This window comes from Pelobates fuscus, chromosome 3 (genome assembly GCF_036172605.1).
Source record: "Pelobates fuscus isolate aPelFus1 chromosome 3, aPelFus1.pri, whole genome shotgun sequence".
NCBI classification, from domain to species: domain Eukaryota; kingdom Metazoa; phylum Chordata; class Amphibia; order Anura; family Pelobatidae; genus Pelobates; species Pelobates fuscus.
In genome coordinates this window covers 10,707,112-10,718,067 of record NC_086319.1, presented here as the reverse complement: position 1 = coordinate 10,718,067, position 10,956 = coordinate 10,707,112, and the positions used below count along the sequence as shown (strand labels likewise).

Here is a 10,956-nt window from a genome sequence, read left to right as displayed (position 1 = left end):
CCTCACCTAAATTTGACAGAGTGTGGGAACCATGGCATGACTATGTACTCCCGGTCACCGCATAGAACAACACATACCGATAAGAACTATGAACATTACCACACTGCACTGGGACGTCGCATACGACCCACCCCATCTACCCCCTACCCCCTCTCCCCCCCCTCATTCTTGCCCCCTTTTTCTTCTCTCTTTAATTATTATTTCCTTCCTAATCCCCCCGTTTCTCGATAAACGGAGACGGGGCGAGCACGGAAGTTCTACACATACGTTCTAAAACAACGGTGCATAACCACGCAACATGACCCTAAACGCACTTTACACTCAAGTCGTGTTGCAAGATAGGCACACGGTAAGGTGCGCCAGGGTGAACCCCTATGTTACGGGACGAGGCAACCCTATCACGTTACAATACATAAGGTTATATATTATATTTCATGTTCCACGGTTGTTTTTTCAAATGGTTTCACCAGCACGATGTAATGTGGATCTCTAAAAAGAAAAAATCCCCTGGTGGACGGAGACAGTGACGACATCAAGCCTCGTGTGAACTAGTTTGAAGTCTATATACAGTTAACATGGATGTTATTCCTATATATATGTTTCGTGGCTTCTGCGTAAGCCCATGCAATGTTATCATTCCTCTTTGTCCGGCAGGATGCAAAAATAAAGTATTTAAAAAAAAAAAAAGAATGACCCCATATGAACCGCCAGACTGCCACAGCATATGGTAAACTTTAAGCCCAAGATAGCGTAAGAAGGGGACTAGAATTACTTGTACACTCCTCTGCTAGGACGCTTTCCCAAGAATGCCTTGAGTACCTTGTACATTAACGACATTCCTTGTATATCAATGTTTTGTTTAACCCTTAGTCCTCTGCGTTGAATGCATGCTAGCAAACTGTCTTAGATACCAAAATATATGTTTATTTTGCGAGAGACAGCCCCTCTATAAAACTCCAAAATTATGGCCCTTCTTAGCTTTACCATAGTAGAAGTCTCTTACACATGAGGGACATTAGATGAGGACACCAAGAAGCAGCGGTAGATCAGGAGTTCTTTTGCAGAGTAGTAAGGTGTGGGGAGCTTACAAGCGACTTACAACTTAAGTCTGAAATGACTGTAAAAATTAGAGATTTCCTTTTCTTATAGCTGAACTGCCAATACCTACTAGCATGAAGACTGACATTGGTGACCCCATGGGAGGCCCACATTACAAGCACTTGCCAGACTCTAAGGAGTTAATATCATGAGGTATGTGATGCTTCCTGTTTCTTCTATATATGTTAATGGAGAATACAGACCTATAACATAGTGCACACGATTATATGTACGCGTCATTTAGGATCGTAGGTTCTTCAATAAAAACCCGAGTGCATTCCACAAATTAATTAATTAATTAACTTAAAGGGCAGTTAATTAGACACTTAGAACGCTAGACCATAGGTCACACATTCCATAGACTTGAGTTAGAACAACAAAAACCCTTTCATTACTGAAAATGTATCAAAACGTATCTAGCCATGTAGAATGAGGGGTCCTCACTAGCCTAATAGACCTTTTAACGGTACCTCCCCAAACTTAAATCTTGCCATAATGAGAAAGGAAAAACTAGTTTTTCGAATCATAATTTGTACACCCTACTTGTATGAGATGTTAGTCTTGTTAAAAATTTTGATAGAATACTTTAAGATGAACATTGTATTTGTTATACCAGATCATCCTATGTTTCATGACCGGCTGGCTGTAGCTATCGTGGCGCAGCTGGCCAGATTGTGCTTTCATGTAAAAGCAAAAATAAAGAATTTAAAAAAAAAAAAAAAAATCACTGGAGAGGGGGCCACCTGGAGTCCATGCTGATCCGCTGTGAGATGAGGTGGATATTTAATCTAGACTCCTTGTCTCCCGGTGGGTACAATGTGGACTTTCAAATGATCCTTATATGAATATTTCATGTCTTTTATTCTATTTTATTTTTTAAAATTGCAGGTTTTAAGGGTATTCTATATTTGCTATATTGTTTTTATATTCACTTTTATATATTTTTGAATAAAGTTTTTTAGTGATATTATTCTCCTATTATACAACTATTACATTGTATTTGCCTCAATTATATTATATATTTTTAATGTTATCATCCATTTTCTTTGTTAGTCCTTTTTGCCCGGTTTGTTTATCCTCATAATTATTGATATATATCACGATGCAGAAGTGAGAAGCCAGAATTGGCGAGAAAAGTCAATTTCCGGATCCAGCGATTAAAAACCAACGCCGGGCGAGGAGTTATACACACATTGTAAAAGATCGGGAGGTCAAAACGCATCAGTGTATTTGACTTTATGTAATTTCTTTTTATTCTTATTTGGTGTTTTTAATGTCACATTGGTTTTATTTGAAGTAAATCTTCTTGACTACCTCCTTTAACACCGTTTGATTTTTACCCATCTGGAAGGAGGATAAAGATATACCGTATCTATAGCCTGAATAAGCTTATTATTCAATTGCTGAAACAGCCAGAGCCTGCTCCTGAGGGCTCTGAAGATTGTGAGTGACCCATTAACTCTATTATAAATCAATTGTTTATTTAAACAGTATTATGCTAGGTCTATTTTATACTTTTTTTTTTTAGAGAATGTTCAAGAGTCTCACATTGTTAAGTAGTAATCATTATCTGTGTTGCACCTCCCTCACTTTGTTGTTTGCATGGTCTATCTAGTGTCTTTTTAAGTGATTTGTAGACACTGGGAGTTGTTGCTGCTATTTTCTCATATTTTATTCGGCACCAATCTTCATATATTAATTTGTTTATTCACATACTGCATGTGAGTAAAGCAATACACAACGGTAGATCAGCAAGATACAGTCAGGCCCACAAGGCCGCGCAGTGTCAAACGGTTGAATGCATGCAGTATGTTTTTTTTATTTTTTTTGTAATTCTTTATTTTCATTGTGCATGAAATAACAACAGGCGTGCAGAGCCACGATAGCAGCTGCAGGCTTTTCATAGCATTGTAACAGATGAAATTGTGGCAGATTAAACAGCACTTTTTTTTTTTTTAAAACAAACATGCAAATATCTGGCTTTATGACAATAGTAGAAAGATGTAGACTGTTCCCTCCTGTCTTCAGTGATCTAGCAGACCCGGGACACCAGAATGAACTGGGGGTGAACAATGGCATAACTGCGGGGTCAAGCCTTGACAGGCCTGTCTTCTCCGGTACAGGGATCTCCAGTAGGTGTAGGGTATGCAGGTGTGCCTCCAGTTCTTGTGAGCTCTGTGCTCTATAAGTGGATCCATCATGGGTGAAGAGGAGCACCCATGGGTTCCCCTATTTATAGGGAATGTTTGCATTATGGAAGGCTTGCAATAGCGATTGCAGGGTTCTTCGCCAGGTGAGTGTACCCTTTGTGAGGTCTGGGAAGATCAATATAGTGGCACCTTCAAAGGGCAGTGGGGTCTTCCCCCATCGAGCAGCGAGGCCTTGTCTTGAAGGGACTGGAAACCGAGGATTAGGTCCGCTGTTGCCGACGTTGGAGCATTCGGCGGTTTTGGCAAGCAAAACATCCCATCCAATCTGAAAGCTTTCACCTGTTTCGGTGGTAGCAGGGCGGTAAACAGGCGGCGGATAAAGTGGGGTAAGTCGGCGAGGCCCACTCACTCTGGAACCCCCTCACTTTGAAATTATATCTCCGTCGCTGATCCTCCAAAGCATCCATTCTTTCCGTGGTAGCGAGCTGTGGTCTTTGCAAGTCGTCAACAGCTGTTAGCCTGGTCTCATGGGTGCTAGAGGAGGCTTCAAGCAGGGTAAGCTTGGTTGTGGTGCCTTCCACGGCAGTTCTGTAGTAGGCCATGTCGGCTGCTATATTCTTCGCAGGTCTGCCAGCATACTTTGGAGCAGATCCGCTGTGACCAGGTCCCCAGTACTCAAGGGTTTGGGGCTGTGCTCTTTTGTTAGGGCAACGAGGCTCCTTCTCCCAGCTCATTAAGTGATTCCTTCAAAGACAGTTCATCTCCAAGCTCCATCTTGGCCCATGCGGCCTGTTGGGAGCTCCGCAGCAGATCCCCGATATCTCTGCTCATGGGGCCTTCTATCGGGTCTGGGTTTTTTAGATTTTCTGCCCATTCTCACCTCCTATATAGGTAGTAAGTCTTGAGGGCGTTTTGGGCCAGGATTCCACAGAAAATCACTGTTTGAGCCTATTTGGTCACCGAGCTAAGTGCACTGCGTCCGCTCTCGTCTCTCGCTAGCTTTGCCCTCTTAGAAAGACTTTTATGCGCCATCATATACATATTTATTACAATTAAGTAATAATGGCCACCCAATATATAGCCTTTTACGGTTTTCAATGACCAAAAGAATTTACTATAGAGTGATTGTCAGATCAATCATCGTGTCTTAACATTCAGTCTCATTAAATGACAGATTATGTGATCATATTGGCATAGTTAGGAAAGGACTCGTATCACGTGGTCTTCCTGTTTTAATCAGAATATCATTTTATCTATACATTTGGTCATATCTATAAAATAAAAAAAAAAAACACTATGAAATTATTAACACATTAAATAAAAAATATTTCCCTAATGTTTTGACATCGCTAGGTAAAGATATAGCGCATGGAATCGCCTTGCAAGTCGGTATCTCACTCGGCATCTTCTTTGGCCTGTCCCGAAAGCAAAGCATTCTGGGGGAGATCAGGCCGGATGCTGAAGGACATACAGTACTGCGCAGGGCTTTCAAAGCACATCATCCTCAAGGATTTAGTGTCACAAAGAAAAAAAAAATGATTCCCGAAGACATGCTAAAATAACAAATAATTGCTTATTTTTCACATTTATATAAACAAACAAGTTGAGCCTTGCTGTGGTATACAGTGAGGGATAACTTTTTGACATGCGTTTTTCTGGATTTATTTTTTGTTATTCTGCCTCTCACTGTTAAATACTTTTATTTTAATACCATTAAAAAGTTATAGACTAATCATTTCTTTTTCAGTGGGCAGACTTTTTGAAAATCAGCAGGGGATCAAATACTTTTTCCTTCACTGTATCCCTACACACCAGCGATGAATAGCTTCCTGAAGAATTTATGGTGGTGGCCCCTTATGGAACCAAATATCAGATGTGCTGACTGCGTCACGTTATAGTTGTACTACTAAAAGCAAAACAATTTCAAACCAACATATATATTATCTGGTAATATTTCCAATTCCTCCACTGTGGCCAAAACGTTACATTTGCATTATTAATAACGGACAAATCGTAACCCTAAAATGTGAGACAAACACTGCTCAGCTCCTATAATGAATTAATCAGAAAGATCCCTCTAAGGAATGTGTTTTGAGCCAGGAACAGAATTTTGCATGAAGACAACAACGAACAATTTATTCATAGCAGGAGATTCAGACATTCCAATTTATCCCAGACAACGCCATAAAGATAGTAAGAACGCATTGTGATTAGCGGGTAAAATTCTGAACAAAAAGAATAAATAATTTCAAAGTTAAAAAGAAAAAAAACAGTTAAAAAAAAAAAGTGTAACAAAATTGTTGTCCAGGACTTTAACCCTTAGCATGACACCGATGGCACTGTGTGGGTTAATAATATCCGAACATTGTCAACGCGTTCTCTTCTTGCCATTTGCACAGAATTAGGGGCAGTGTAGAGTTTAAAAAATAATAGTTATAAAAATTGCCCTTTGTACACAGCGAACGCTCATTTACAACCAGGTAAATGGCGTGCTCGCCGATCCACTCCCGTACCCTTGCATAATAACATTAAACATAAAATTCTTCTTTGTAAAATAAAAATGAAGATGCAGGCAGGAAAGCCAACTGGCCATGTAAACACGTTTCTAGCGGAGTCAGAATCCTAATCCGGTAGAATTGCTGTCAAGTCTAGAAATGATTTGCTGAATGTTTGCGCTGCTTGGCAGATACATTGCGGCGCTGTCTGTAAGTGAAAGTTCAGGCACATTCAGAGCTTCCCTAATTTCATGTAAGATGGTATGGAGCCGCGCTGCGTCAGGCCTTCAAAACGCTTGTACGTGTAGTTTAGGAACACCCAGTCTTTGGATTTGTAGTCTGGTTCCGTTGTATTTGGCACTGAAATAAAGACGACAAGATCAATAATACGACATAACAACGTGAAGAACGTTTTTTTAAAACTGAAATTGTCTAATTTGGTTTATGTTTTAAAAAAATACAAACTCTGAAAGACTGAATTTAAACACCGTCTGGGAGCAATCAGGAAACACAAAATGTGAATTGTGAAAGTTGTACTTGTTTCAGAAATTTTATAGAAATGCATTTCACTAAAATCTAGAATATAAATGTATATTTGTGTATTTGTTAAATGTGTGTGAGGACTGCAGACCCAATCATGCCCGGTGTGAAAGAAATGGAAGTGACAATGCCTTTTTGTGAATGATTTGTTTCCCCGTTTTGGAATGGTCTCTTTAACAACCCCTTAAGGACACACGACGTGTGACATGTCATGATTCCCTTTTATTCCCGAAGTTTGGTCCTTAAGGGGTTAAAGGTTTTAACATAAACTCAGAATTTACGGTTATCTGACCAACTGCTGCTCAACCGACCTTGCTCCTTGCTGCAGGTTCACACAGAGCAATCACAGCCGCAGCAAGTTAGGCTGAGCAGCAGTTGCTCCGATAACAGTTTGATAGAACATGCCTGATCAGCCAGATTTAAAAGAAAAAAGAAAAAAAAAGACATTTTCTATAAAAAAATAAAATAAAATATACAGCATAAAATACATACAATAAATCAATATTTTTAATAGTCTGATAGTCTCTATGATGCTCTGAATGCCCGTTGATATTAAATTATTACAACCCCCAGCCCCAGGACATGGATTGTTAAATCGATCAATAAGCCATACCTGGCTGTAAAATATCAGACTCTGGGAAGTCATCAAAGTTGGAAGTGTCATCAATGCTCTTTATCTCAATGGTAATCGCTGCCGGTCGCTCTCTGCCATAAAAAAGTAAAAAGGGAATTAAACAAGAAGGGAAGAGGCATGCTTAAACTATTACTGTAAACATAGATACGGATAGAAAACACCACTTTATTCTAAATTATAATAGAATTTCACAATTGGGTGCTAGCTGGTTACAATACGCAGACTGAGGCTTCCCATCGGAGGAATATTAAGCAGAAATTTTCAGGTCTATAAAAGTAGTTTTAGTTTGAGGCTAATTTCCTCTAACGGCAGACTGTGAACTAAAACGTGCATTCTGAAACAACTCTAAAATAGGGCTCTGCCAAGTAACCTCGATGCACATATTCATCCACTAACATTTAAATGACGTAACTCACTGTACGAATAATTTGGGTGCTAAATATTACAAATAAAATGTTAAACAGTTACAAAATGGCTGATATGGTTTTTCTTAATTGTGACCTGTAGAGAGTTGTGGAATAATATTCCTATTTTCTTGGCACAATATGTCTGACTTAACATGGAGAATCCTAGCAGAAAGCCCATGGTTAACTCCAGCCCGGGTCCACCTTACCTTATATGACCCAAGTCTACACCTTCAAAAAAGGGGTGAGTCTTAATCTCCTCGACACTGCTGGAGCCGATTCGGTTTTCTGCATCTGTGCAAAATCTGCAAATAAACAGAAAATAACTGATATTTTATCAGTGCCGTAAACCAGTAAATAAAGACTAAATCTCATTTGTAATTAGAGGTTAACAGAGAGCGGGGTTGTCATCGATCCAAGTTCTGCATTTTATTTATCCCGAGAACACGCAGCGTTACGTTTTGAGCCTCCTATTCCCTGCACTGAATACATCCAGTCTAGAACATTTATTGGGTTTGTTCTAATTTCTAGATTTATTACGGGTGACAGAGACTGCCCCCTGAATATGTCATTACATAGCGTACATTGCACATTCCTTAATAGCTCAGTAATTACACGTAACAGTCAGAGATAACCACTTTGCTGGAGTACAGCCAGCCGATCCCAGCAATCTCCTTATATGATCTGCATCTATCGTATTTCATTGTGTACGTTCTTGGCTGACAAAGAATGTAATCACAACTCATTGCATTATTGCAGCTTACTATTTTGTACAGATCAGTGTAGTGGTTATGGTAGAAAGTCTGTTCGTACGGTCATTCTAGTTTGTGTCTCTGTTTTGAAGCAGTATCAGAAAACGGCACGGCCTCTGGGCAAATGTACAAAATGGGAGGAAATTCTGAAATACCTACCAACGCTTAGCACCTGTAAGACTATCGGCGGATGCGGGATAATCAAATAATGTGTACATAGACATGAAGCTTAAATCTACACATCTGTGGGTAACAGAGCCTCAGTGAACATCTGTTGGGTTCATGACATATAATAAGCAAGAAAAGCGACTCATTTAATTCTCAGTCTGAATAGAGACATCGTAATAAACAAAGTAATAATTTTACTGACAATGAAAGAATGTCTAACAGCAAGTGCAGATCGAGGGGGGATTCCACGTAGAGACAGCACGGGATCCCAGACTGACCTGAGAATCAGATCCTTTGCCTTTTCCGATATTGGCACCTCAGGAGGAAATACCAACGTTTCTTTCCAATTCATCACTTTCCTATAAGTTTCTTGTGGCGTTTCGGAACAGAATGGAGGATATCCTGTATAAATAAAAGTACAAAAGGTTTATTGTTAAACGCAATATGATAAATAACGAGCTTATCAAACACTAACAATAAGCTAGAAAAATGACAATGAACTATGTAAAATAATAAATTCCCTAATTTCATCACCTCGAAGGTTGATTAACAAAGTCTATTTAACGACCCTGTGGGGAAAACAACATTAAACTCCATCTGGCCTCAAAACGCATTACAGGTGGTCCTCGTTTTGCGACCTACCTGTGGCTTGCACTTACAACCAGCTCTCTCACTGGGTGGTTTGTGCGAGCCGTCATGGGATTTAGAGGGATCCCCCTGCTCTGCTGCGTTCGGGGAAATTTCCCTGAACATAGACGAAAGCACCAGAGCAGGGAATCCCTCAACTCCTCACTTACCGACCAATTCATTTTAGGACCGGGGTCGTAGGTACGGAAAGCGGTCGGTAAGTGAGGAGTGTCTGTACACAGAAAGGCTGGACACAAAGTATAGATTCCATTCAGTGCGTCACCATTATTTGCCTCTGATTTCATTAGAACTCCCTAGACAGATCTCCCACGGTATCTACTATTACAGGGGAAACATCTGCATGTTTCATATTTTGAGGTCACATGTACAAAGAATACATTTTAAATAAATAAAATATACAAAAAAAAAAAATAAAAACCAGAAGCCTAAAACCATTACACTTACCTATTAGCATTTCAAACATAATAACGCCCAGCGACCACCAATCACACAGCTTGTTATAACCCGTCTGCATGAAGACCTCTGGCGCAATGTAATCCGGAGTTCCAACAGTGGAGTACGCCTTTAACAAAACAATTTGTTAACAAAATGTCCTGCACTGGGTTCTCACACAGCTTAATCCAGCCAGCAATGAGAAGTGTATCATCCATCATTAAAGGATAGTTCTACAGGTTGTGATAGAGAATGTCTACAACGGGGGAGCGGAGGTGGGGGCGGCTTGGGGATGCCACGGAATTCCCCAGTTTATCCCAAACTGCTTTAAAACTATGGGAAAAAATGGAAATTAACTAATAGCCTTCTAGTTGCATAACCAATAAAAGCCGTTCTACAATAAGCTGTAGTGGTTATGGTGCTTGGAGTGTCCCTTTAATCATGTTTACTTTGTTTCACAAATCTAACTGGTACTAATGCTAGTGAGCCTACCATAGTTATACTCAATGAGTGTAAACTCCCAGCATGAAAATGTGGCCCAGTAATCCAAGAGACAATGCGTGACGGATTACTGCGCAGAGACCATCTGCCATCACCTATACGTTATACACTACAGAGACCGTCTGCTATCACCTATACTTTATAAACTACAGAGACCGTCTGCCATCAACGATACATTAGACACTACAGAGAGACCGTCTGCCATCACCTATACGTTAGACACGACAGAGACCGTATGCCATCACCTATACATTAGACACTACAGAGACCGTCTGCTATCACCTATACTTTATAAACTACAGAGACCGTCTGCCATCAACGATACATTAGACACTACAGAGAGACCATCTGCCATCACCTATACGTTAGACACGACAGAGACCGTCTGCCATCACCTATACATTAGACACTACAGAGACCGTCTGCCATCACCTATGAATTAGACAATACAGAGAGACCGTCTGCCATCACCTATACGTTAGACACGACAGAGACCGTCTGCCATCACCTATACATTAGACACTACAGAGACCGTATGCCATCACCTATACATTAGACACTACAGAGACCGTATGCCATCACCTATACATTAGACACTACAGAGACCGTATGCCATCACCTATACATTAGACACTACAGAGACCGTATGCCATCACCTATACATTAGACACTACAGAGACCGTCTGCCATCACCTATACATTAGACAATACAGAGAGACCGTCTGCTATCACCTATACTTTATAAACTACAGAGACCGTCTACCATCACCTATACGTTAGACACGACTACCGTGCAGAATGAGCACCATACAAAGATGGCAGTCCCCATACAGAGCCAAACTGCAGTAAGTATTACATGTAGACCTCTAAAGTAAAAATGTTCCGTTACTGAACAAAGTCATGGAGATTCCACATAGAAAAGGACTAACTTGGAATCAATAAATCACTATTACAAACGCAGCTGCAGCAGTAAGTGGTACTTGGCGAGTTGCTAATTAGCCGACGATATGCACGGTGTATTATATTCAGATATTAGAGACCAATAGGAAGGTGTATTGGTTTGCAATATTTAAAGGGAACCGTCTCCGATGTACGGATAGGGAATGCACAAACGTTTTACTATAGAAAAGTCAT

At 40.2% G+C, this 10,956-nt stretch overlaps 1 protein-coding gene across 2 annotated transcripts in view; it reads right to left on the bottom strand.

The window, feature by feature from the left end:
- Positions 1 to 5,334: 5,334 nt before the first annotated feature.
- STK38L (serine/threonine kinase 38 like) overlaps positions 5,335 to 10,956 on the bottom strand; it is a 39,759-nt gene continuing 34,137 nt past the window's right edge. For both annotated transcript variants that reach the window (XM_063445041.1, XM_063445042.1), the window contains exons 10-14: positions 9,334 to 9,451; positions 8,520 to 8,643; positions 7,531 to 7,626; positions 6,897 to 6,988; positions 5,335 to 6,103 (exon numbers count right to left, since the gene is read on the bottom strand). In XM_063445041.1, the coding sequence (XP_063301111.1) occupies positions 5,976 to 6,103; positions 6,897 to 6,988; positions 7,531 to 7,626; positions 8,520 to 8,643; positions 9,334 to 9,451 (558 nt within the window). In that variant the 3' untranslated portion in view covers positions 5,335 to 5,975. The remainder of the gene's footprint in view (positions 6,104 to 6,896; positions 6,989 to 7,530; positions 7,627 to 8,519; positions 8,644 to 9,333; positions 9,452 to 10,956) is intronic.